The 27,849-nt window shown below is 41.8% G+C and overlaps 1 protein-coding gene and 1 long non-coding RNA gene across 3 annotated transcripts in view; both read left to right on the top strand.

Annotated features, from left to right (window-relative positions):
* Positions 1 to 8,246, top strand: part of FAM107B (family with sequence similarity 107 member B) — a 211,363-nt gene extending 203,117 nt beyond the window's left edge. The window contains exons 4-5 of one of the 2 annotated variants that reach the window (XM_081820630.1): positions 4,322 to 4,472; positions 5,476 to 8,246. In XM_081820630.1, the coding sequence (XP_081676756.1) occupies positions 4,322 to 4,472; positions 5,476 to 5,592 (268 nt within the window). In that variant the 3' untranslated portion in view covers positions 5,593 to 8,246. The remainder of the gene's footprint in view (positions 1 to 4,321; positions 4,473 to 5,475) is intronic. The other variant, XM_081820632.1, reaches the window with a different exon arrangement.
* A 9,360-nt stretch (positions 8,247 to 17,606) lies between these two features.
* On the top strand, positions 17,607 to 27,569 carry LOC145721649 (uncharacterized). The gene is made up of 3 exons (XR_014145478.1): positions 17,607 to 18,678; positions 25,119 to 25,204; positions 26,111 to 27,569. It is a non-coding gene; the product is annotated as an uncharacterized LOC145721649 (long non-coding RNA).
* Positions 27,570 to 27,849: the final 280 nt, after the last annotated feature.

Genomic DNA, 27,849 nt, shown 5'->3' with positions numbered 1-27,849 from the left:
ACAGACGAATGGATAAAGAAGATGTGGTCCATATATACAATGGACTATTACTCAGCCATCAGAAAAGATGAATACCCAACTTTTACATCAACATGGATGGGACTGGAGGAGATTAGGCTAAGTGAAATAAGTCAAGCAGAGAAAGTCAATAATCATATGGTTTCACTTATTTGTGGAACATAAGGAATAACATGGAGGACATTAGGAGAAGGAAGGGAAAAATGGGCGGGGGGAATTGGAGGGAGAGATGAACCATGAGAGACTGTGGACCTGAGAAACAAACAGGGTTTTAGAGGGGAGGGGGAAGGGGGGGATTGGTTAGCCCAGTGAAGGGTATTAAGGAGGGCACGTACTGCATGGAGCACTGGGTGTTATACGAAAACAATGGATCGTGGATCACTACATCAAAAACTAATGATGTATTGTATGGTGACTAACATAGCATAATAAAATTAAAAACTACAAAAAAAAAAAAAAAAAAAGACAGGCCATAGCGGAAGATTCCAAGATTAAAGAAAGGGCTGGAAATCCAAAGGCAACCCTCCCCCTCCACCCTAAGAAAAAAATTTGGACCAGGAGATGTTTGGCTGGGTGTGTGGGGAGCTGTTCTTGGGGTGGAGGTGGAGGGAATGTAGACCATTCTTTCACCTTTGTGAGCCTGATGCATCTGGGGTGAAGGAGGAGTGAATGTAGACCCTTCCTGGCGGCCCCTGGGTGTATTCAGTGATTTATGTGAAAGGTAAAATGTAACTTTAAAAGTTGTCTGTACATTTCTGTCACTGGTGGTGGAAATATAAATTGTTGCAGGCTTTTTTGGAGGGCACTTTGGCAATACCCATCAAAATATAAAATGTGTAGAAGCTTAGCCAGCAGTTCTACTTCTGTGAATCTAGCCAACAGAAATACTTACATAAGAGTGTAAGTTTACATGTACAAGGAAGTTCATTGCCTCATTGCTTTTAATAAGGAACGATTGGAAACAACCTAAATGTCTGTCAGGGGAGTGGGAAAATTATGGCACTTCTGTACTGTGAGGTCTTGGGCAGATGTTGGGAAGAATGAGGACGAGCTCTGCAAGGCTGTAGAAGGTATGGAAGAGCACAGACCGAACTCTTAGTTATCTCTGGGTGTGAGAATGGGAAGCGTCATGGGGCCAGGGCCTCTACCTTGTACAATTCTGTCCACATAGAATACAGTGTAAGTGGTGCTCCCAGGATTTGTTTAACAGGAGGAGTTTGGGTGTGCTTTACTTTTTATTTTACATATATGTATATGTCACCTAACCCGTTATTTTGTAAAGAGCACACACTAATTTTTTAAAATTTATTTTAGAGAAGGGGGGAGGGGCAGAGGGAGAGGGAAGGAGAAACTTAAGCAGACTCCATGCTGAGTGGGGATCCTGACGTGGGGCTCGATCCCATGACCCCAGCGATCTGAGCCAAAACCAAGAGTCGGACACTTGACCAACTGCTCCACCCAGGTGCCTCTGGAGCACATATTAATTTTTAAAATTGTCTTGGCCTTCTGATTTAACAGTTACTCAGATGACTCCTAGATGCTGAGACACGTTGGTTGATTGACATAATTTAGGGAACAACCACTCATCAGGCCACAACCACAGGAAGCAGAAATAACTGTTGGTGTTGAGTGGTTCAAAGCCACCAGGACTTGAGCACCTGTCAGTCATAAAGGAGTTGAAAGTACTTGTTAATTATATATGTCACAATTGATTAAAGCGAATCAGCTGTTAACCACACACAGAATGACACTGTAGTCTTTATGAGATTTGGAGAGGCTCATTTCTGAGCCTCTCTGTAATCTGATCCAGTTTTTGACTCAGAATCATATGGGTGGTGCTTGACTTTTTCCATTCAGCACAGAAAGTGAAGTGATCTGTTGTGATAAAATATTAACTAAATTTGTATGACTTTTTGACTGCTGTTAAGTGCAGAACATTTATCAGATAAGCACCATTTTCCTGAGCCTTCTGTGACTAAATATTTTATCTTACTGCCACCATTGTGTAAAATCTTTGACTAGAAAATGAATACTGGATATTAGTTAAACCCATTCATAGGCTGCAACAGAATGTCATCTTAGTGTTCATACATTAAAGTTTGTTCAACAGCCTTTGCATAATCCAGAAGAATTTAATAACCGTTGAGGTTAATTTTGTCAATGAAGTAAAGGGAAAAGAAAATGTTTGAAGTTTAAATTATGCAGATAGCTAAATTCTTAATCCTAAAATTTAAATCCCTTAATTCTGTCTGTGCTGTCGTACTGAGGCATTTTAATAATCATGAAACGGAGCAGGTCTTTACTCAGATTATTTACAAACAAATTTTCCTACATTTGTTGTGAGCAAAGTACCATAAGCAGTTTTTATTGCACATAATATTTAATTTCCAGAATCGTCTGTCCATACTTCTGTCGACATCATAAGAGCTTAGTAACTGCAAAACAAACTAACTAAATTATAAAAGTTACACTTGTCTTTTGCTTCTTTTATTTTGGCTGAATTTTAATATTTTTCTTTCTTTTTTATCAAAAGTTCTAATGAAAATTGGGAAAGTGGAGACATATATGTTATTTTGACTATCCTTTATCTGTAGTGATGGAATATACTGATCTTTAGTCTGTAAACAACAACTTTGAAAAATTTGTGATTTAAAAAAAATGTAGATAGAAGAGATGCCAGAATTTTTAAAAATTATAGTTAGATAAATGAAGAAGTATGAAATTGAGGATTCATTCACAGATGTCATAGTGTGAGCTTGAAAGAACATTGAGATGAGTGTGTTGTTGAGTTTCTTACAACCAGAGCACACACTTTGGAAATTGTTGTTAGATTTAACAGTTACTCAGATGACGCCTAGATGCTGAGACACATTGGTTGATTGACATAGTTTAGGGAACAACCATTTATCAGGAACGTCTGATTTATAGACTAGCAGTCACCATCAGCAGGACCAGACGGTGCATGGGAAGGTGCCTGGGCCAATCTCAGTCCTGGGTGGATTCAGCAGGGCCCTTCCTGCTGCCCAGAAAAGCCTGGTCCCTGTGGGGTCAAGTGTGCACGTGTGGATGCACGAGAGTGAATATGCCCACCATCACTTAATGCCCTGTGTTGCCTGAAACTGACAGTGTTCTTCCTGTTTTGTGGTTTCATTTTTATTTTAAATGCTCTTAGTAAATGTCAATACCAAATTGAGATGACTTAAGAGCTGGGAGAGACTTGCTACAGAGAAAGGGAAGACAGGAGGAGATCGGTTGGCAAAGCCAGCACCTTGAAAGCCTGGACTGGAGAAATCTTCAGGAAATGGTAGAAAACTGGAGACAAGGAGAGTCCTAGCTAACAGTTAAATATGACATTCCATCTAAGGAGATGCCCTTGACTTACTTCAGGGATTTTGGGTGGAGGGGTGCTAGCGAATGGTCTAAGCTTTGGTTTTGTTTCTCCCCATCTCAAGAGATGGCAGCGTAATTTCTCTCTCAGAAATGTAGAACTTCCCTGCAGCCTGATGTCCGTGCATCGTCAGTAGTAAACAGCACATCTGAAGTAGTTCCACTGCGAGGAGCACTGGGAGTCTCCGGAGCAGAGTGCCCCGTGGGCCATGCACCCCCAGGAGCTGATGACATCTGAGACGTACCTGTACATATTCAAGAGCCCTCTGACAAATCTGAGAATTTTAGAAGAGGAGTCCACGGCCATTATGCTGTTTAAATTTCTGTACTAGCCTATCTCTGGCTACTTTTATACATGGGATCAGGGGCTCCATCTTGGGAAGCTTCCCCTAAAACTTCCAAGTGGAAGCACCTCATATTCTGCTCATCTCCATCATCACCATCTCCACCATCTCTGTCCTCTCCATCTCTGTCATCTCATCTTCTCCATCATCTCCACCTCCGCCATCTTCTTCTCCATCTCCATCATCATCATCATGAGTGATCATAATACCCATTGAATGAGCATGCTGTTCCAACCTTCCCCACCCAAACCATTTTTACTAACCTTTGTATAGGGTAGTATCTGGCACATAGTAGGTGCTCAATACATTTTTATTGAATAGTGGATTTTGCTTACTCTTGGACGTTGTTCTTGCCCTTTCTTTCATGCTCGTGCATTTCTGATACCACCTGTGTTGACTAACTGGTAGTATGCATCATAGTAATGCTAATTTAGTAGTCTCATTTTCTGTGGCTGATACCTTAAATTTCTGTTTATGAAGGATGTGTCCATTAGATTAAAACTTTGTTCTCTTTTCTTTTTTTTTTAGATTAAGACATTCTAATTTTGTTCTTATTTATTTATTTTTTGCAGGGGTCTTGCCCCTCAGAACAAGCCAGAATTGCAAAAAGTGATGGAAAAGAGAAAACGAGATCAAGTAATAAAGCAGAAAGAAGAAGAAGCACAAAAGAAGAAATCTGACTTGGAAATAGAACTATTAAAACGGCAGCAGAAGCTGGAGCAGGTAAGAGTGATGGGGATGAAAGTTGTCATTTCCTTTAGTGAGATATATTTGACATTCAGTATTGTGTAAGTTGAAGGCGCACAGCGTGTTGACTTGGTACATTTTTACTGAGGTATGTTTGGCCCTGAGGCTTAGCTAGCACCTCTGTCACATCACAGAGTTACATTTCTTCTGGTTCTAGGAACAGTGAAGATCTAGTCACTTAGCAAGTTGAATGTCCATAGTGTAGTTTTGTTGACTGTAACAACTGTCCTGTGTATTAGGTCTCCAGGACTTCTGTATCTACTGGCTACAAGTACATACCCTTAAACAGCATCTCTCCCATTTCCCCAGCCCCTGGGAGCCACCATTTTACTCTCTGCTTTTACAATTTTGGGGCTTTTTTAGATTCCACATACAAGAGAGATCATGCAGTATTTGTCTTTCTTTGTTTGACTCAACTCAAAAGTTATCTTTTCTGTCCTGAGAAATAAGGATGTTGTAACAAGCAGAAATTGCCAGACCTATCAGATGTAAATTTTTATTGTACAAAAGGAAAATATGAGACAGAATGTCAGCAAATGGGCTAAAATACATTCAAGGTAAAGACAAGGATTCTACTGAGGACTCAGAAGAGATTCAGGAGGCAAAACCCAAACTGGAGAATATCCCTGAACTCACAGCAGAGTGTTGGGAGCACAAGCAATTGAGTGAAATTCAACTTCACTGAAACTGCATGCAGAGCAGACTGTGCATTGGTCTCAGGATCTTTTTTCCTTAGCCTTGATTTTGGGCTCTCATTGTCTGTGCTGTTGCTGGTAGTACTAACCAGGGGGTTGCTGCCCCTGTGCAGGACGGCTGCAGGGCCCATACACATACGCATATGTGTACACGTAAGATGGAGACCAGGAGTGAATGTCTTCCCCTGGGGGATAGAAGGTATTAGGGACTTTGGAAAGTGAAGGAATGTTTTGGAAAGCCTCTCAGTATGTAAATAATTTTCCTGTTTCTGAATTTCATTTAGCTTGAACTTGAGAAACAGAAATTGCAAGAAGAACAAGAAAATGCCCCAGAGTTTGTGAAGGTTAAAGGCAATCTCAGGAGAACAGGCCAAGAAGTGGCCCAAGCGCAGGAGTCGTAGGCCCCGGTGACAGAGACCGCGTGCCCAGCCCACCACGCAGGGAAGCTGTGAGCAGGCGCCTCCTCAACCAACGCTTAATCTCAGGGCCAAAGCCCCTGGAGAGAACCCCAGCCAGCAGAGAATTGTTACTTTAAAAAGGATTTGGTTTTGGTTTTCCTACAATCTGGGTGGATAAATGATCTGTGACAGTTGCAATTCCTATTCGCCAAACGAAGGACGTTGACCAGCACTTAAGTTGGGATAAGTTGAACCTGTGTTCAAAGACTTTAAAAAAAACAAAAACAAACAAACAAAAAAACCCCACAACAGCAAAAAAGAGGACACTGGAATAAATTCTAGAGAGTTGCACTACTTGGTTTTTCTTCCAGTCCAAGTTTAATGGGGCACAGAGCCTTTTTTCTTCTAAAATCTAAAGAAAATGTGTTTTGGTTCTTCCTTTAGTTATCTGTTAGATAATTTAGATCACATAGGATGATGTTTGACCTGTTACATCCAATATTTGTGAAGTCCTTTTTGAGAATCTAGAATTTTCTTGTTTCATTTTACTTTCACCTGTGTTATATCGACACCCAAGAGCGTTAATGTTGAACACAGCTGTTACCTTTTTTGACATTAAGATTCAGAAATAGGGTGAGAAGGTTTAAAAATATGGAAAAAAATACATGTAAAAGATACAGAAAAACACATAAATGTTCATCTTGATCTTATTTTAATTCCTTTTGGTTCTCTGATATTAGAATGTGCTATGGTGACATTCCAGTTCGGAGAAGGCACATCATACAAATCCACCTATTGCTTTGGTAACTGTTAGAATTTTGTTTGGTTTGGTTTTTGAATTTCTTGCTGAGCTAATCCTTTTATATGAAACAGTCTCCCAGTCCTTCAGAGAAGAAAAACTAGTCCATATTACCCAACTTCAGTGTCAAAAATAGAGGGTGCAAATCTTTGAGAGCAGTCTGGGGAACGCTCCCAAACTCCTCCAAAGATCAAGGAGGAGTTCTTTGGGTAATTTAATGTGAAACAAACGTAGGTTGGTCTCCAGGAGGCCTAGCTGGAAGGTGGGTAGCATTTGTGCATTTTGAGTATCATTAGAATCCAAGTTTTGAAAATTTCAGATGAAGGATCACATGCTGCTTCGCTTTTTTTTCTTGTGAAGAAAGATTGTTCCCCCGCTCTGTTGGAGGTGATGACTACTGTACAGCATCTCAGGAAGCACCAAGGTGAAGGGAGAGACTGCCCAGCTTCCGCACGCTAGCCAGCTTGCTCCCCGAAGTGAAGTCCCAGTCGAGCAGCAAAATCCTGATGCAAAATGCATTTGATTACTGCTGGTATGGGCAGGGGTATATTCTACTTGGGGTGATCTGGAAGAATTTATGTGGATTCAGTATGTTCTCCATCAAGATGATTCAGCCAGTCATTTCTTCAGTGAAGAGTCTTCTTAAACTTCCTTTAAAGGCTCATAGAAAACTGGATCCCAAGCTTTTAATCCTAATAAGCATAGTAGAAATTAGCTTTCTATGGGAATGCTTTATGTTTTCATAGTTGACAGGCTCATATTCAATCCTCATGTGAACAAGATAAAGGTAAACACGATGACAATATACTGCTAGTCAGAGGACATGTCGATTACACCTAAAATGGGTGGTTTCTCATCAGTAAGTATTAATAAAATATGAGATGCTTAAGATAAAGTGTTGCTCTATAATAGTTTGCTTTTGAAGGATGGAGTGGTAACTGTTTTTTTCCCATCCTTCTAGCTTTTGAGAGAAGAAAATATGTTAAATGATCATCTTGAAGGTACCTTTCTGATCACACATTGATTGGAGTGCTTTTTTTGTGTCTATGGGCTGATGATGAAATTTGCAAAATGAAGATTCATGACTGGCTCATAGCTTCTCACCTAACTGGATGTTGGATCTTAAGTCCTGTGCCCTTGAAGCAATTCTGCCACTTGATAAAATTCTCAAGGGCCCTGACAGGCCCCGTTAGCAGGACTGATTCTGTTCCTAGAACTTACCTAGAATTCATTCTTCACTGGGAAGAAAAATTACAAAAGCATTTCCTTCCCGATCGCACTCACCAGTCTGCACAATGACGTGTAGTGAGTAGTACAAAGTCTGGCCAAAAGACTTGTAAATAGTGTGAAGTGATGTCTTATGACCAAATGGTGGAATGTACAGGTAGAGAAGCTCTCTGAAGTTGTCAGATTAGCTCGGCTCACAAGCCTGAGTTTCAAAGGGCGCCCGTCTCCCCTCCACACATTAATACCGTACAGTCCAAACTCCTAGGACTCAACGAACATCCGAGCAGTTTTGTGCTTTGAGCCACTTTTTGACGAAAATGGCTCCATTTTTCCACTCTGTGGTTTTCTTAAACTAGTTCAGTGTTTTATAGTCTCCTGGTAGTAAAGTAGTGTTGCTTTCTAAGCTACAACAAACGGTTGACTTTATTCTTCTACTCTGAAAAATCTTGACTTGTTTGAGTGTATATAGTATATATAAAGGGAGCCTTAATGGATTTGTTTTCATAATTTAATATTTTTTGTATTTGCTCTTGTACAATTGTTTTTAATGGAAAGTATTACAGAATTGAGGGTGGAATTCTTAGAACCAAAGTTATTCTTAATAAAAATCACCACACGCTTGGACCATGAAGCTGTGTCTGTCTGATCTGTTGGAGATGGATGTCTGGCACTGAAGGTGGGGGCGCTGTGTTCAGCTCAAGGAATAGAAGGTGGTTTTAGGGTCTCCTTTGGTGACTGTCCTCTTTGACAGCCCCCCACCCCAAATTAGTTATGTCCTCTGCGTTGTGTCAGTCAGGCTGACAATTCACTGTGTCAAGCAAATTCATGCCAAGAGATCACGCTACTTTTTGTATAATGTGGTATGTTAGCAGTCGCGGTCAGTCCTTCAGATCAAAGTATTCTGAAATTTAGGTCGCTTGGTAGGACAGTGGGAAGTATATTTTGGTAAGGGCCACTTTTTAATGCTGTGAGCTAGTACATATGACATATCTGAAGTGTGACCATGAAATTACTCTATTTACTCTGCTAAATTAATGTAATCCTCAAAAAGTTACCTTGGGAAACTCTACACGTGATGACGTTGTACTATTATTTAAAATAGTTACGGAGATTCTGGTCTCTTTGTGCCTTTATTTTCGAGCCCCCAGTTATTACTCAGCTTGATGACCCAACTGCTAGTGTCTTTGGACTCTATTTTGAAAATCAGATGTCCTCAGGGCAGTGCAGATTTCCTGCCTCTAAGGGTATACTGTGAGTTCTAAGGGCCAGTGCAGAAGATGGGCTCCAAAATGGTTTGTGTGGTAGCTTCCTTCTTGGAATGCAAGCAGGCAGCTTCCCAAGGGCGCAATTCGAGGCTGTTACTCTGTTTCCTGGAGCCACTCTATGCTTGTTTGTTTCTTAGAGTAATAGTAATAGATTTGAAAAAAGACAGGGCAATTAAAGTGTTTGATAACATTTGAAATGCCAAGTGCACCTAAAAAGTATTAGAATAAAACTGCCAGGCTTACATTTACTAGTATAATGAGAAATGGAATGTTTTCTTTCTATGGTCTTAGGGTAAATAAAATCTTTATGAGGAAGCCTCACAATTACAATTTCTTCCTTTTTGTTTCCTCTTGAGAAGATGCAGTCTGATTATCAACTGGGGATGTTTTCAACATCTTCCCACTTGTTCCTAGATATCCTAGCAAGATGATAATTGCCAACCAGAGTTCGGTAAAAAGGACGCTTGGTTACTTACTGAGAGTATGCTGATTGCTGCTTGGGTGTTGTTGCTCCCAGGCCCCTCAAGGTTTACATGGACACACACAATATCTGTGTGTGTCCATGTAAATATATATTTACACATCTGCATTGGTATTTATTTTTATATCTCTAGTTACTGAAAATCATGAGTTCATATTAATACTCTCAAATCTAACCTAATAGTACCTTCTAGCTTTCCTGTTTCCATATTTGTAGCTCCTTTCTCTAGCAGCAAACTGCTTCTCCATGTACTTATTAATTTCCACAACCACCCCCCCATACCTAACCCACCTCCTGCCTTCACTCAGCACCATCCCCACTCTGGTTCCGTCTAGTGGCTTTGTGGCTGAATTATCAAGGAAGGAAAGAAGCAAACATGTTTTTCTTGGACATTTGAGCATTTATTGTGAATTTAAACTAATTAAATTGTCTCAAACCTCTTAAACTGCAGATTTAGTATGCCTGCCTATTTTGTACCTTTCAAAACTCAAACAGTACGTGAACCATGCTGGATGTGTCAGTTCGGGTTCTCTGGAGAAACAGAGCCAAGAAGAAATAAGAAAGGTTTAGTGAAATATATGATTGATTGATAGGTAGACAGACAGACTTAGGAATTGGCTCATGCAGTTATGGAGGCTGAGAAGTCCCACCATCTGCTGTCTGCATCCTGGAGACCCAGGAGAACCAGCCAGTGGTGTGATTAAGCTTGAGTCTGAAGGTGTAAGTCTGAAAGCAGGAGACCCCTGTTCCAGCTCAGAAGTCAGGCAGAGAAAGAGAAACGGAGCGAAACCTCCTTTCCTTCCCCTTTTGTTCTGTTCACGCAGGCCCTCTGTGAATTAGTTGAGGCCCCCCACCCTGGGGAGGGCAGCCTACTGAGCCCACTGATCCAAATGCCAGTCTCCTCTGGAAATACTCGCATGGACACACGCGGAAATAATGTTTAATCTGGGTACCCTGTGGCCCAGTCAGGTCGACACATAAAATTAGCCATTGTACTCGAATACAGTGGTTAACACAGTATTAAAAATAACTTACATAAACCTATTTTACAAGTCAACTTTTGAGCTTTATGTCCCCCAATTTTTTACTTTAAAAATACTTTCCTACTATTATGGCTGTATTTATTTTCATATCATCCGAAGGGTTCAGTCATATCTTACTCTATTTCCTGGGCTTGTAGTAATCTTCTACCAAGCCTAAAAGAAAAGGAATTCCTCAGAATGAGAGCACCATCGAAGGACAGGGAGCCTGGCCCCACAGTGCAAAGCCGATTGAACCATGAGCCACAGGCCTTGGATTAAGTCTTTTTATAATTACTTCTTACTTGCTTCCTCATGGGATTTTTAATATCCTACTATATATATTACTTTAATTTTTTGGAACTTGGTGTCTTTTCCCAGAAGTGAAGTATTCTTTAATTTTGCGCGGTCGGCATTGCCTAACTCGTCCTGCCTTTACGCTACATTGATCTTGTCTATTAGCATTATTGAAAATTAGATATGCCTTATCGATATCCTGTAGGATCAGTAGGATTATATTGAGGTTAATTAGTAGGATCATGTTGAGATTTTTGTCTGTAAAGAATCATCACGTATGTGTGGTGAATTCTTTGAGACATCTGGCTATTATCTTGGGCATACTGTTCTATTTAAATTTGTTACTGCGTCTTGTCAGTGACTCCTTTTCTTCTTGGTTATTATATGTGACATGTGACCACTGATGACAATCAGTCTTCCTTCTTCTTGTACTACTTTTTCGAGTTTCCTCTATTTATTCTTTCCTGTATAGATAGCTAGAAATAAGCACATGCCTGTGCTTTATGAAAATATGTATTCTTAGAACAAAATACTCTCATATAGAATAATTCTTTAAACATATCCATCCTTAGTTTGTATTAAGATTCATTTTTCTCTTTTGGGTATCATGAATCTGGCCTTTTGTAGATTCAGCTTCTTAGAATTTTTATCTCCTTTTTTTTTTTTTTGGATGCTCAGAATTTTATAACTTGGCTAGTGGCAGCCCCTCAAGGTTATTCCTATGTTTTCTGAGTTTTATAAAATATTGCTTCAGATAGGAAAACAACCTTACTTTGTTGCAACAGTAGGATGTTTCAGACCATCTTAATTTTTTTTTTCCTGACATGGGGCATATATGTGCCTTTCAAGGAGTCCTGGTTCCTCTTGATGCAGAATGGAACATGGGGATCACCGTCTGGCATGAGGGGTGCACAGGAGAGTTAGTGGACAAAAGTGCTATTGCACTTTTAGTAGTGATAGATCTAGAGGATGTGAAGTCACCCTGGGTTTTCCATTTTAACCCTTTAGGTAGTTCTATCATTTTTCTTACAGTACGAGTCTCCTTGAACCAAAAACCTTTCCATTACACTTAGACTTACAGAGATATTTTCCTTTAATTTAAGAATTATGAAAGTGGGGGGGCCTGGGTGGCTCAGTGGGTTAAGTGTCTGCCTTCGGCTCAGGTCATGATCCCGGGGTCCTGGGATCGAGCCCCGCATCTGGCTCCCTGCTGAGCAGGGAGCCAGCTTCTCCCTCTGCCCCTCCCCCCACCTGCTCGTGCTCTCACGCGCTCTCTCTCAAATAAATAAAATCTTTTAAAAAATAAAATCATTTTAAAAAAAGAATTATGAAAGGGGACTTGCCTGTCTAAATATCAAAACAATTTTAAGCAACAGTAATTTGGGCAGATACTGCCCCAGAGCAGATAAATAGATCACTGGAACAGAATAGAAAGCCTAAAAGGAGACTCATTTACATACTGAAATTTACTTTATGATTGAGGCAGAATTTTATTTCAAATCAGTTAGGAAAAGATAAACAATTCAGTGAAAAGTTTTGGGGCCGTTGGAACCAAACAAATACGTATTCCTCTATCTAACACCATATGTAAGACTGATTGCCAAATTTATTAAAGTGTTCACATAAAAATAAAACTATAATTCTGAGAATAGGAGGGGCTTTCCTAAGAAAGACAACTAACCCAAAATCTATAATCAAGAAAACTGGCAAATACAGCTAGTGAAAATGAAACATTTTTGTACAAAAAAATATTTTTAAGGGTCAAAAGGCAAGTAACTCATATACTACATGTACAGCAGCAAATGAATAATGCCTGCATTACATAGGTGTCTGCAAATGTCAATCCAATAAAAAATGAACAAATAGGTAACAGGCAGTTCACAAGAGAAATACGAAAGGCCCATCAACATATGGAGAGATGCTCTAGTGTCACCAGAAGCAGCAAAAGGCAAATTAACATGAGACAGTTTTATATAAATACAAAGCAAAACTCAAATAGATTAATAATAGCAATTATTGGTGAGGGTGTGGAGAAATAGGTGCTATTAAGTAGACACCTTTGGTGGGAGCGCAAATTGGTAAAGCCAACTTAAAGACACACGTGCCTTCACACCCTCTAGAATGAAGATAATCAAAAAGACAGGTGTTGACTAGGATACTGGTGAGAACATAACACTGTGCAGCCACTTTGGAGAAGTCTGGGAGTTTCCGAGAATGTCAAACATAGATCTATCATGACTCAGCAATTCTGCTTCTAAGTATATACCCAAAAAACCAAAGTCTTGCCCACAAATGTTCATAGCAGCATTATTCATAGTGGCTAAAAAGTAGAAATGACCCAAATGTCTAGCAGCTGGTTGGTGGATAAGCAACTGGTTGGTGTATCCCTATAGTGGAATATTACTGAGCAATAAAAAGGAACAAAGTACTGATACATGGATAAACCTCAAAAACATCACGCTAAGTGGAAAAAGGCAAACACTAAGGACCGTACAATGTATGGTTACATTTATATGCAATGTCCATAATAGATACAGGAAGTACCGTAATGATTGCCTAGGGCAGGGGGCGGGTATGGTGGGAATGGGGAGTGACTGCAAATGCGCATAAGGTGTTTTGTGGTGATGGAAATTATTTAAAATAAAATCATGGTGATGGTGGCACAATTCTTTATACTAATAATCATGTTAATATAAATATACTAATACCCACCTAAAACTTTTATGGCGTGTGAGTAATACATCAGTAAAGCTTTTTAATATATGCATATCCTGTGACATACCATTACGTGTCTAGGAATTTGGCCTTCAGGGATATCCATGTATGCAAGGGTCAAAGATACAGCTGCAGCATTTCTCAGGAGAACAACCCAATTGTATAATAGTAGCTTACTAGATTAAGTAGAATACATCCCTATTTGCTATTATGGACTATTATATTACCTGTTATATAAGAAAAGCAAGCTTGTAGAACAATACATAGTATAATCTCATTGACATGAAAAAAATTAAAAGTACATGTATATATAGCCATAAGTGTATTTAATGCTTACAAATAGGACTGGAAATTTATTGATCATGTCAACAGTGGGAAAGGGAAGGGAATTGGGGTCAGAAATAAAAGGGAGCTGCCATGTTTTATCTGTATATTTTTGTATTTAAAAATTTTTGTACAAAAAGAATGTGTTCATGAATCCCTAGTTTAAAAGGGCATAAGAAGCAGGGGCACCTGGGTGTTGCAGTCAGTTAAGTGCCCGACTCTTGGTTTCGGCTCATGCCGTGCGTGATCTCAGGTCATGAGATCAAGCCCCACATTGGGTTCCGTGCTCAGCCCAGAGTCTGCTTGAGATTCTCTCTCCCTCTCCCTCTGCCCCTCCTGCTCGTGCTCTCTCTCTCTCTAATATAAATAAATAAATCTTTAAAAAAATAGAAGGGCATAAGCAAAGAAGTTGGAAAATATGTCTGCTTTATACAAGATTATCTCTTAGAATTTAAACGCTATTCATTTCGTGATTATTTGCATGTAGAGCACAGGTATGGTGAGAAATCACAACAATGATTTCAGTATTCCAAAATTGCAGAGTAAAAGTGAATTCGTTGTAAGAAACTGTCAAGAATCCAATTATTTTAAGCACACAGACTTATAATTGATGTACAGTCAAAGAGAAAAAGGGTCCAGGGAAGTCATAATGAGAAGTTTGGGCTCCAGAATGACAGACAAGGAAGGTTTCAGCTCTTTGTCGGCCCCGTAATGACGGAACAGAGACCTGAGCCAGGGCTCCTTGGAAGGGATCCAGCTATAGGCTTCCCCATGAAAACAACTCCGCCCTTTAAATTTCTGCTCTGCCACCGGAATTTCAGGTGATGTGGTTACAGGACTAACTACATTTTTCCTCCTGTTATTTTTATTGGCCAAGGCCAAGGTGCCTGGCAGTGTGAGGAAATGCAGTTTGGCAATGAACTTTTGGCACCCTGTGCACACAGGACCTTGGGGGAACTCCCGGTTAACCAATCAAGGTCCTCCTGGCACACATTCTCTCCTGGATGATAGTGAAACTTGTGTTCACCTTCTTCCCTGATTCCAGATGGGGCCTTCATCATATTGCTAAGAATACTTTCATTTCTCCTTCTGCTCCTGGATGATGTTTAAGATTTAAGCTTGGAAAGGGATCTAGCCAAGGACCAAGGAATGATGACTCTTGGCCTTTTATGAAGACCTAGGAGAAGCTGGGATAGAGGTGGGCTGAGGATGGACCTCAGCACGGAGAACATAAGTGGCAGCGTTACCCGCTCTGACGTCACCATTGAGGCTTGGGGTGCACTCCCCTGGGTACCTCCTTGGTCATCTGCAGATGGCTATTCATTCAAGAGATCCCAGGAAACCCCTGCACCTGTGTCAGCCAAGTGCCAACGGGGAGGGAAGCAGCATGATTAAAACATCTGCTGCTAACCAAGAGACCAGAATCTTGCACGAGAAACTGTGAGCCAGTACCAGGCTTCAGAGGTAGACTCTCCGGAGTTAACAGCCATCCCAGGGCCTTAACAAGGAGAACATTCCCTGTGTAAACTCAAATGAGCGAAGGTGATTTTCTGGCTACTGTAAATTAGCTTTAATTTGATGAGTTGGTGCCCTTGTTATCTGCAGAGGGCTGTTCCTGTGTGTGCTCTTTCTTTTCATTCCCCTTTCCTTCCTTAATTTCCGTGTTTCCCAAGGATAAGCAGCCAGATCAATCAACTAAAATTACTTACTGAATACGCATACCAGCTACCTCGCGAGGAGCTGGTTCCAGCCCTGGAGGTGTTTATAATCTTGTTCAGAGATAAGGCATTGCATAAGATGTAATAAATAATAACAAACACTAAATAAAATGCCACATCAACACCTACAAGATACAAACCACAGGAGCAAATTAAGAAAAGAAAATAAACACACTAAATCCAGTGGTTCCAGTGCTGCATTAGATGGTCACATAAATGTTCTCTGAGGGAGGATGTGGAAATTAACAGTTGGGATGTTTGGAATTAAATGTGAATCTTATTTGTCCTTGATCTTCCTCTCTGCTTCACAGACTCTTTCTTCTAAAACTAAGACCGGACAGTTTGAAACCCGTTTCTTGTGAATACCAGCAGTGGGAGAGAGATTGTATGTTGGGGGGGCAGCTGGGGGATGGCAATCAGCCCATAGCCTCCCCCCCATGATGGTGGTGTCCCAGGTGACATCTGTCCTTGCTGATTTCCACAGACCCTCCTGCGGTGCTTAAGGTTAGGCTGTGGGTGAGTTGAGGTTTGGTATCCTGTGGCAGGCTGTCCCCCCTTCCTGGAGTGGGCGGGCACACAGGCGTGAATGGGCTTCTGGCAAAGTGGGCGTTTCCTGCCCGGGCTGTTGGTCCACACTTTATTACAGTGCTCAGTGCTGGGGATACAATGCTGAGCGCAATCATACTCGGTCCCTGCCTTTTTGGAGCTTAAAATCTAGTGAGGAGGCAACTATTTCTCAAAGAACCACACAGACGAATAGAAATGACAGCCGTGGTGAGTGCTCCGAAGCGCCCCGCCCCCAAAAAAGGAGCCCTGAAAATGCGAGTGAACTCACAGGATGGGTCTATGCTAACAGATGGAGCCAACTAGAAACCCAGGACAGTCAGGAAGGCCACGGACAGGTCTAACCAGTACAAGATGGAAGGCAATAGGCGCCCTTGCTCTCCCACATTGTATTTTTCAGACAAGGGGATTGAATCTATAATCAAGACCTGGATAAATTCAATTAGAAGCTTTTTGTTTACCTTTACTGATACACTATGAGTCTTCAAAAATCAGTCTCCTCTCCTGTTTCTCAATACAAGTCATTGTCTTTCCCACTCTCTTTCCTGATTGTCCCTTCAATCTTAAGAGATAACTGCTGATCATAAATTACTAGGCAGGTGAGTTCTTTTTTGCGAACCTGGAACCTCAAGGCTCTAATGAATCAACATTTCTTTACCTGATTTTCTATAATGGCCTATGTTTCTTACACACAGATCTGGAGGCATCTTGCCAATGTCCTATTTATCCAAGCTGTGTTGGCTTTTTCTGCAGTGCTGTTTAATTTTCCTCCTATCTTACTTTATACATGGTGGCTTTTGGCTGTGGTATGCGTCCTCACACCCCCACCCCCTATTCTGTGCCAGAGCAGTGAGAAGGACCTCCCGCGGAGCTGCAGAGATGCCGGGTAAGGGAATGGCGGGTGAGGGAATGGCCAGGTTGGAGGGCAGCTGGCCCAGGCGGTGGGAGTGGCCAGAATCCAGAGAAGACTCATATTTTCCTGAGCCCTCCCTCCTCTCCCTACTGTGTGCTCACATTTTATTTTGTGTCCACTAACATTTACTGAGCTCCCACTGTGTGTGCTAGTCAGCATGAAGAAGATAAAACGGGACTAGAACAGGGTCCCCATTCTTGAGCTTATACTCTTGGGAAGACTCTGCCAGTAAACAAGCATCCCCCACACGCAAGAAGCCTCCCATATGTTGACCTTGACAAAGGTGGATATGGAAAGTGTAGGAGCTATGAAAAAAAATATTTTTTTCTATGTATGAAGCAAGTTCAAATTCAGGTGTCACAAGGAAGCACCATGGTCTTGTCTGTGTCCCCATATGAACACAATTATAGGCTCCCACACACTATATTTTAAAGATTTTATTTAGGGGCGCCTGGGTGACTCAGTCGTTAAGCGTTTGCCTTCAGCTCAGGTCATGATCCCAGGGTCCTGGGATTGAGCCCCGCATCGGGCTCCCTGCTCGGCCAGGAGCCTGCTTCTCCCTCTCCCACTACCCCTGCTTGGGTTCCCTCTCTAGCTGTCTCTCTCTCTCTGTGTCAAATAAATAAAATAAAATCTTAAAAAAAAGATTTTATTTATTTGAGAGTGCGTGTGCCAAGGAGGGGGGAGGGGCAGGGGGAGAGGCAGACTCCCTGAGGAGCAGGGAACCTGATTCGGGGCTCCATCCCAGGACTCTGGGATCGTAACCTGAGCCAAAGGCAGCCGCTTAACCCCTTAACCCCTTTCCATGCACGGGACTCGCAGTAAGAAGATTGGTGACATTAGGCTTTTGCAACTCGGATTAGCTCCTTTTTGCTAAGATATTTTAATCTTTAGTATTGAGTGGTCGAGCAGCTTAAATAAACTACATTCAAGCCCTTGCCTCTGTCTACACAGCCCCTCCAGGGAGCGTGCAGTTGCTGCCCTTTCTGTCCTGGAAACGATGCGAGATGCTGCCACCTAGTGTGCATTAGCAGGACTTTTAAAACTTTTTAATTAGAATTGTAATTCATTAATTATATTATTATTATTATCATTTCCTCTGTTGGACTTAAGAATTTTTTTTCAGTACCCTAATCTTCTGTTCTTGGTCTCAGGTGAACCAGTGTAAACCCACCCCCCCACTCCCACCCCACCCCACCCCACCCCCCATTTGATATGCCGGCTTCTCGGGCTCCAGGGCCGCCTCTTCCTGTGGCGCAGCAGGTCACTGAGCCACCTGACAATCAGTTTTCCTCCTCCGGGAAATGGGCAAACCCTACGCCGCCTGTTTTGTGAGGCTCACAGCTCCACCCATTCGTTCAGCCAGCCAGCAGTCCGCAGAGCAAGCGGCTGCCTTCGAGCTCTGGATCCCCAGGTGAGTGAGGAAGTGGGGGCGCTGCAGCTACGGAGCCCGGCATATGTAGATATAAACAGAGAGAGAGAGAGAGAGAGAGAGACCCGCTGTCTCCCCGCAGGGCCGGTGCGCGTGCCTTCCGGCTGCCACCTGCGGAAATCTCCTGACTGCTCATGACCCCGCTCAATTACCCTGCCTACCAGGCCGCTCGTCACAGCCACGCTCTGCTCCTGCTCTAAGCAGAGGGGTCCCACGTGTGTTATGCTCTGTCATGCACGAAGAGGTGGTACGTGTGTCTGCGTCCCTTGACACAGTGCAAACGTCTTGAAGACATCGGCAACAGTCTGAACTAAAGGCAGTTTTGCTGATTTGGAGTAAGTGAACAGCGCGGGAGAAAGCACTCTGTAAACGGTAAAATGCCATAGAAACCTAAGTCAGTGGACGATTTGAAAATGTCTTTATAAAATGCAAATGGATTTAGAATATAAAATATTCATTTGTTTCCCTGCACGCTCTTTTTGATTTTAGCCCACTTTCTATACCAACAAAGGATTACTTCTACCCTTTTAACCAGGGGTTACTACATGGGGAAATAGTCCTTACTGAGTAGTCTGAAGTAGTAGTAGTACCGAAATAGTCTCCTTACTGAGAAAGAGATTTGAACCGGTCCCTATACAGACTTTACACAAAAGCAAGCCTGGGGGCGCCTGGGTGGCTCAGTCGGTTAAAGGTGGGACTCTTGGTTTTGGCTCAGGTCTTGATCTCAGGGTCGTGAGATGGAGCCCTGTGTTGGGCTCAGCACTCAGCAGGGAGTCTGCGGGAGATTCTCTCTCCCCCTCCCTCTGCCCCTCCTCCACGCGCTCTCTCTCTCTCAAATAAAATAAGTAAATAAAATCTTAAAAAAAAAAAAAAAAAAGTGAGCCTGACCTTCCCTGTAGAGCTTCAAGAGGCTTCAGTGAAGTGACTCCAACTGGGGGAAAACCTTGCCAGGAAATGGAAGGGACCTGGCCTTGGCTCAGGTACTTGGTTCTGCCTGGGGCTCTGCCTCTCAGTGAGGCAGAATTTCATTAACCTTCTCAGCAGAACAAAGGAGCCTCAAAATCATTTCTGAAGTCCCTTCTGGTTCTCAGGTTCTTAGATTCAGATCTTGGCTCTGTAGCCTCATTAGTGAGAGTTTCTTAATTGATTTGGGAAATCAATTTCCTTGCCTATAAATTAGAGCTGGTCTAACTCATTGGAAAATCGTGGGCAGTGCAGAGAAATATGAATGTGAATTGCCCATGCAATTTAAAATCTAATAAATGCAGGGAAGAATGGAGGAGCACAGTGTTGCCAGAGGAAAGTCAAAAGGGATGGCTCCCTAACAGTGGCTGTTTTCTCTTTCGGGAAGATGAATTAGGTAGATGATACCTGAAACCTTTTTTCTTTGGAATGATAAACAGATATACATAATCTACGACATCAGCAACCGTGTCTCTTGTTCTCTAAGAAAGAATGTCTTCCTCCTTCTGTTGTCTCCTATCAGACTCTTCTGCCCTTCCTATGCAACAGTCCCAGACTCAAAGGTAGTCAAGCTCAAGGCCTTCTTCTGCCTGTGCTTTTGGTTGCTAATAAAAATTGCTTTATATGAAATAATTTGGAAGTGGCGGGAAAATATTACATTAAAAGACCAAAATACTCTTAAATAATACTACATGCTTAAAAAACACTGAACAGTGATCAAAAAATCTTAAAAGTCCCTGATAGCTTCAATGGCAAGTTTTATCAGATAGTTAAAAAATAATTCCAATTTTACAGAAACTATGCCTGAGCACAGCAAAGGATAAGACTGTTGAATCTCAGATCTGTACCTCTGAAACAAATAATGCAATATATGTTAAGAAAGAAAAAAAAGAAGAAGAAGAAGGTAGCAGGAGGGGAAGAAAGAAGTGGGGGAAATCGGAGGGGTAGACGAACCATGAGAGACGATGGACTCTGAAAAACAAACTGAGGATTCTAGAGGGGAGGGGGGTGGGAGGATGGGTTAGCCTGGTGGTGGGTATTGAGGAGGGCACATTCTGCATGGAGCACTGGGTGTTATGCACAAACAATGAATCATGGAACACTTCATCTAAAACTAATGATGTAATGTATGGGGATTAACGTAAGAATAAAAAAAAAAGTTAAAAGAAAAATCTATATTAGAAAACCCGAAACCAAACCAAACAAAAATCTGGCCACAGAAATCATTATTAATGGTGAAAATATTGCTTTTGAGATAAGTAACGATCAAAGGGCTGTCACAACCTTTAGTCATCTTTGTACTGGAGGTCTTAGAAAGTACAGTAAGGCAAGAAAAATAAATAGAAGTATAAGGATAATAAAGGAAGAAATGAAATGGTTATTTACAGAAATTGTGATTGTATATATGGGGAATCCGAAAGAGTATGAAAAGTTTACTAGATTTAATAAAAAGTTGTCAAAATTGTAGATGTAATATTAATATACAAAAACATTATATTTTTATATACTGGCAAGAAAAATTTAGAAAACGAAATGAAAGAGATGTTATTTATTTTTGCTGTGAACCTAAAGCTGCTCTAAAAAATAAAATTTGTCGGGGCGCCTGGGTGGCTCAGTCGTTAGGCGTCTGCCTTCAGCTCGAGTCATGATCCCAGGGTCCTGGGGTCGAGCCCCGCATAGGGCTCCCTGCTCTGCGGGAAGCCTGCTTCTCCCTCTCCTACTTCCCCTGCTTGTGTTCCCTCTCTCGCTGTGTCTCTCTCTGTCAAATAAATAAATAAAATCTTAAAAAAAATAAAAATAAAATTTGTTAATTTTTAGAAGTTGCTATTTAGAATAGCACTATGTATATATTGCTATATATACATTTTTATATATATGTAAAGTTGCTCTTTAGAATAGCACTATATATATATTGCTACATGTATATAGCAATATATAGATATTTTATACATATAAAAAGTTGCTATTTAGAATAGTTATATATATATATGGTAATCTCTACACCCAACCTGGGGCTCGAACTCACAACCCTGAGATCAAGAGTCAGGCACCCCTAGAATAGCAGAAACATTTTAAAAATTCTAAGTATTTATTGAAAAATATGAAAGAAGTTAAATCAATGGAGAAAATACTATGCTCATGGATTAGAAGATACTCTTTCCAAACTGATTTATATTCTCAAAGCAATCTCAGTAGGTTTTTGTGTGTGTGCGCAGGCACATGGGTGTGTTTGTATAATTCAATATAAGCAGATTCTAAATTTATATGGAAGTATAAAGGGCCAAGTATAACGAAGGAGAAGAGATCAGCCTAAGAAGGCTAGCCCTACCAGATATCAAGACATAGTATAAACTAGACAATTGCCCCTTGAACAACACGGGTTTGAACTGTGCAGGTTCACTTATATGTGGATTTTTTTTCGGTAAATACAGGGCAGAACTATAAATGTATTTTCTCTTCCTAATGATTTTCTTAATGGCATTTTCTTTCCTCTAGTTGGCTTTATTATAAGTACACAGTACACAATACATTTCATGCAAAATATGTGTTAATTGACTGATTATGTGATCAGTAAGGCTTCCAGCCAACAGTAGGCTATTAATAGTTACGTTTTGGGGGGAAAAAGCTATACGTGGATTTTTGACCATGCCCCTAATCCCTGCATTGTTCAAAAGTCAAATGTAGTAAGATTGTGTGGTATGGATGTAGAAATAAAAAAAAAAAATAATAGAACAAGAGAACACAATAGTGTCCAAAAAACAAATCTGCACAGATATTGTTGTTGGTTATACAACATAGCTGATATTACAGATCTGGAGGGAGGAGGATTGACATTTTAATAAATGTTGCTGAAACAATCATTTATCCAGGTGGGAAAAATGAAATTGGATTCTATATCATACCATACACAAAAATCAATTCCAGGTGGATTAAAGAACCTAAATATGAAAGCAAAAGTTGAAAGCATTTAGAAAGGAATATTTTCCAGGCTTTGGAATAGTGACACATTTCTTAAGACAAAAATCATAAGGAAGGTATTAGCAATATAATAATCAACAAAGGGCTCCCATCCAGAATCTATAAGGAAATCTTCCAATTAATAAGAGACAAAGAACTCAACAGAGAATTGCATTAAAGATGTGAACAAATATCGCACAAAAGAAGGGTCATTCAATGGCCAGGAAGCATATGAAGCATGGCCAGCCTCATTAGTGATTGTCAAATGCAAATTAAGACCGTAGCGTGATGCCATTACACGCACACTAGATTTGGGATTTTAAAGGACTGGCAATACCGTGTTTTGGCAGGAATATGGAGCAACTAGAACTACTGTACCCTGGGGTGAGAGTGAATATTGCTGCAACTTTTTGGAAAGCAGCCAGAATTCCTTTGTAACACCGAGCATGTGCGTGCACTCTAGGACCTTAGCACTTCACTGGTATGGATGCTATATTCGTTTTCTAGCACTGCGTAACAAAAACCACCACAAATACAGCAGCTGAAAATATCACACACTTCTTAGCTCAGAGCTCTGTAGGTCAGAAGTCTGATGGGCTGGACTGGGTTCTCTGCTTCAAGCTTGCCCAAGGCCAAAGTCAAGGTGTCAGCTGGGCTGGGCTCTTGTCTTCAAGCTCATTCAGGTTGTTGACAGGAGTCAGTTCCCTGTGGTTGTAATACTGAGGTCTTGTTTCCTGTTTGCCGTCAGTGGTGTGGGGGACCACTCACAGGACCTGGAGCCCTCTCTTTGGCCAGCAAGACCACACCATGTCCTCTCCTACTTTGCATTTCTCTGACCTCTTCAGCAAGCAGTCAGAGAAAACTCGGCTTTAAGCCGTGTAAATGTTCCTTTGATTAGGTTAGGCACCCTGGGATGATCTGCCTTTTTGATTAACTCAGAGACAATTGATTAGTAATCTTAATTACATATGCTGAATCTCTTTTGCTATGTAACTTAACATAATCATGGGTGTATGACCTCCTGACTGTCACAGTCCCAGGGAAAAGGGTGGGAAATCTGGGAGCTATTTTAGAGTTTCCCCTGCCCCATATGTATCTATGAGAAACTATTCCACATGTGTATGAAGAGCCAAACATAAGAATGTTCATAATAACCCCCAAATGAATACTCACCAATGTTTATTGCCATTAGATGAAAAAATAATGATATCATCAGAAGATAAAATTCTGTAGAGCAGTAGAAATAAGGGAACTGCAACCACATTCATCAACAGGGATGAACCTCACAAACGATGTTAAGCAAAAGAAATTGTTTGCAAAAGAATGCGTATAGTTTGGCTCCTTTCACATAAAGGACAGATAGAGGCAAAAGACTATTTTGTGGCAAAATCTAGTGAATAGTGATTACCTAAAATGTGGTAAAACTATTAAAAAGGGAATGAAAGTATTCTTAGAAAAAGCAGGATGCAGTTACTTCACATACCTCTCGGTTTGGGAAGGAGGATGCATCAGGGTGAAGAATGAAAGAAGTTTCTAAGTTATTCTGATGTTCTACTTCATAACCTGGGTCATGGCTGTATGTGTTTGCTTTATAATTATTTATAGTGTAGGCATATGTTTTATACACTCTTCTATAGTATGAAAATATTTCACATTAAATTTTTTTAAAGGGCAAATTTTCTTTTTTTCCTCTTTTTTTTAGAGGTGGGGGAGGGACAGAGGGAGAGGGAGAGAGAGGGTCCATGCTCAGTGCAGAACCTGACGCGGGGCTCAATGTCATGACCTGAGCCAAAATCAAGAGTTGGATGCTTAACCAGCTGAGCCACCCAGGTGCCCCTAAAGGGTGAATTTTCAATGAAATGTTACGAAACCAGAAGGCTTTCACAAAACAATGGTCCCAAAGGAAAGGATCTCCAGTTTCACCTCAGAGCCGGGCACTCTCCCCTGCTCGGCGATCGTATCTGGCCTATCCACCAACGCTCCCAGTGGGCTCCGGCAACTGCCCGTACATAGTGGCAGAAATACAGTTTTACTGTTCCAGGAGAAAAGGGGAGACGGTGAGGGTGCCCTAATATGGCAGCAAAGGGTTTTAGATTAGATTTGCTTTACCTATTCGTTTTTTAAAATCAGTCCCACTGGCAACAACTGTAATAAATCTGAAGGAAGTATACTGGCCTTCCCTGTTTGTCATTGTAAACCTAAGACCCCCTCCTCTTCATCTCTTTTTACTGGCCCCCTATCATGAGGCTGAGAGAGAGTGCAAGCATCTCCTTATAGGAAATTTCTTTTTTTTTGAATATTTTATTTATTCATTTGAGAGAGAGAAACTGACAGAGAACGAGCAGGGGGAGGGACAGAGGGAGAAGCAGGCTTCCTGCTGAGCAGGGAGCCTGCGGGGGGGGGGGGTGGGCTCGATCCCAGGACCCTGGGATCACGACCTGAGCCGAAGGCAGACGCTTAACAACTGAGCCACCCAGGTGCCCCTCCTTATAGGAAACTTCATTTGTATTTTCCTTGAAACACCAGATCCCTCTAAAAATGAAACAAACAGAAGTGAAGGGGAGGAGGGCCATGCCTAACTGTTGCTCATTATGTTCACTTTATCCGTTGTCATTTCTTTTGGCCGTAACCTCTATTTCCATGTCTCAGGTAAGTGCCCAGGAGACTTTTCTGCCTACGAGGTCTCTGAGGCACTGGACCTTGTGGCCATTCAAAGTTGGAACCTCCTTTGTTCTCTGAGGGTGCACTTTGGATGCTCCTACTGGAAATTTGGCAAAGGGCGCTCAGTGTATACCATTTGGGGAGATAAAATCCGTGCAACGATGTCTTAATTCAGTCATTTCCTTGTATCAAGGGTTTCGCCGTTATTTTATGGAATGAACGTGTTGCTTTGAAAAGAGCGCCATGTGAGGAAATGAATAACTATCGAGTAACTATCGAGTAAGTAAAATCTAAATTCATTCTAGTAACAGACTTTATCACACAGCAGTGTGGCGCCCCAGTGCCTGACCCAGCAGCTAGCAGGGACTCGTTGGGTCACGGCGAGGGAGTTGAGCATTAGGCCAAGGATCCAGGCTTTGGTTAGTGCTTTGTCCAGACCACACATTCAGGATCACTGGATCAAGAGACTTGTTTTCCGGCGTGTTTTTTTGTGAATTTTGAATGAAGAAAAGTGACAATTTTTTTTTATTATGTTTGATTAGCCAATATATAGTAGTACATCATTAGTTTTTGATGTAGTGTTCAATGATTCATTAGTTGCGTATAACACCCAGTGCGCATCACAACACGTGCCCTCCTTAATATCCATCACCTGGTTACCCCGTCCCCCCACCCCCGCCCTTCTGTAACCCGCAGTTGTCTATTGCACCAAGCAGGAAGGCCATAAAGCCCCAAGGCTTCAGTTTATGGTATTAAGATCTTAAAGACTCAAGATTCTGTTTGTATCAGAAATGAAAAGTTGAGCTGTGCTAGTCAATGTGGAACAGCACAGCACATATCTTTTCCCATAAAATGAGTTTATTAAATGAAATGTAGATACACTGGGTGACATGGATGGCCCATCACGCTAATTAAAAGAGATAGCCTGTATTATTAGGCTCCAGAACCTTGTGTTAGGCCGAAGGGGGTATTAAAACCACAAAACTTCCCCTTGATGGTTGTAAGAGCAAATTCCTGTGTTCATGAGTTAAAAACAAACAAACAAACAAGCTGTCTGTAGCGGTTGCTCCTCATATTTTTAACCACAGAGTTCCATAAGATAAAAACAGGAGAATCAGAATTTAAGGCAATGTGTAGTCAGTGTGATTTTTTTTTTTTTTTTTTTTTTTTGGTCTTTTTGTTCAGTTTCTTGTTCTGAAATGAGTCTGCCAGCCTCCCAGGCCCACGGATCTGGCGCAGCCCAGCACAGATTCTCTCCTCAGAAGCACAGGTGAAGTGCCTGGCTCCCGCCTCCTGCTGAGGGTTGTAGTTCCTCCTGGGCTGCTTGAGAACCTCCTTGGCCCCCCGACATCCAGCTGCCCAAGAAGCAATACCTGTGCTCCTCCACAGCACCTGTGGGACCAAGACCCAATTGCATCCGTGAGTAAACTTCCTAGAGAATCTAGAAAGTGAGCCTGCTTCCCTGCCCTCCTTCTCTCTCTCTTTTTTCTTTTTTAAGTAGGCTCAGCGCCCAGTGTGGGGCTTGAACTCACGACCCTGTGATCAGGAGTCTCACACTCCACCGACTAAGCCAGCCCAGTGCCCCATCGCATGCTCCTGCTTCGATTCATAAAGACAAGAGTGTTGTGGCTGAATCTTATGAATCTTTTTATCAGAAAAATGGCTTCTAGCTAGCTAGCGGCTCCTGGGGTACGCGGCAGGGAATGTGAATACGAGAGTGCATCCCACGCCCGAGGGAAGAGGCTTGGGGCCTGCAGGCTGTGGGAGGTCATGCTGTTCCAGGTAAGCAGATCTAGACTTAACCCTGCTTCATTTATGCATCCACTCAACAAACATCTGAGTGCCTACCATGGGCCAGGTTCTGTTCTAGGCATTCATGCTATATCTGTAGACAGATAATTCCTTGACTTTGCAGAGCTTGCAAACAAGCGGAGGGAGCATGTTCTAGACAAAGCGAGTAACTTCCCGGATTTTGTGTTTGTTGATTCTGGGAAGTACCGCGTTTCACTTTAGACACTCTGAAGTGGAGATGCCTTCCACAATCACTGGAGTGCTCGAATTTCTGTTGGCTGGGCAGCTGCCTCGAACTCTTTGTCATTGCCCATCAGTCTCAAGCCTGCGTAGAGCTGTTCATATCGTTGCTACTTTAGTTCAGTTACGCACGGTGTTGGTATGCGTAGGACTTAATTCACCATTTAGCACGTCTTCACAAAAGAGTCCATGATGACTTGGCACTAAAATGAAAAGTTATCATGTCCCCAGAAAAGTGCGGAAGCCAAGAAGCAAATATTCATTCCTGAAAGAAGGACCACAATTCCATATTTCCTAACAAACAACCAAGTACTTCCACACCATAGGAAGGGAGGGTGGTACCCCCAAGTGAGGAGAAGCTGTGTCATGTCTTATCAGCTATGTTTGCAGAAGGATTGACTATCACATGCCAAGGAATGCAACGAAAGGCAAGAAAAGTCTCTTAAAACCTCTGAATTGCTAAAGGAAACTTGAGAGGCTTGACCTCACGGGAAAGCCATGAGTCACTGGCAAGTCTCAGTGACACACGACATCATGGCGTGCCTTAAAATTCATGCTGCCTTAGCTGAAATCAGATATTTTGAGTGTCATTTGTGTCGTGCAGGAGAATGCAACAGGGATGAGGTCGGGGGGGTGGTGCAGTTTTCAGTGGTGTGGGTGTGTGTGTGCTCACTGAGAAGGTGGCATTCGAGCAAGACATGGAGGAGCTCGAAACAGCCTTGCTTCCTCCCAGGGGAGGACTGTTCTGGGAAGAGCAACTGGAAAAGAATATTTACTTAAGGCTGTCCTGCAGCCAACCTCAAAATAATTTAAAGCCGTCACTGGGATGTAAGCTCCACTGAAGACAGAGACTTTGTCTCCTTATTACTGCTAGATCTCCATGCAGGGCACAT

The sequence above is a fragment of the Leptonychotes weddellii genome, chromosome 5, assembly GCF_054177405.1.
Source record: "Leptonychotes weddellii isolate Sample4059 chromosome 5, ASM5417740v2, whole genome shotgun sequence".
Lineage (NCBI taxonomy): Eukaryota > Metazoa > Chordata > Mammalia > Carnivora > Phocidae > Leptonychotes > Leptonychotes weddellii.
This window is presented reverse-complemented; position numbering and strand designations above follow the sequence as displayed.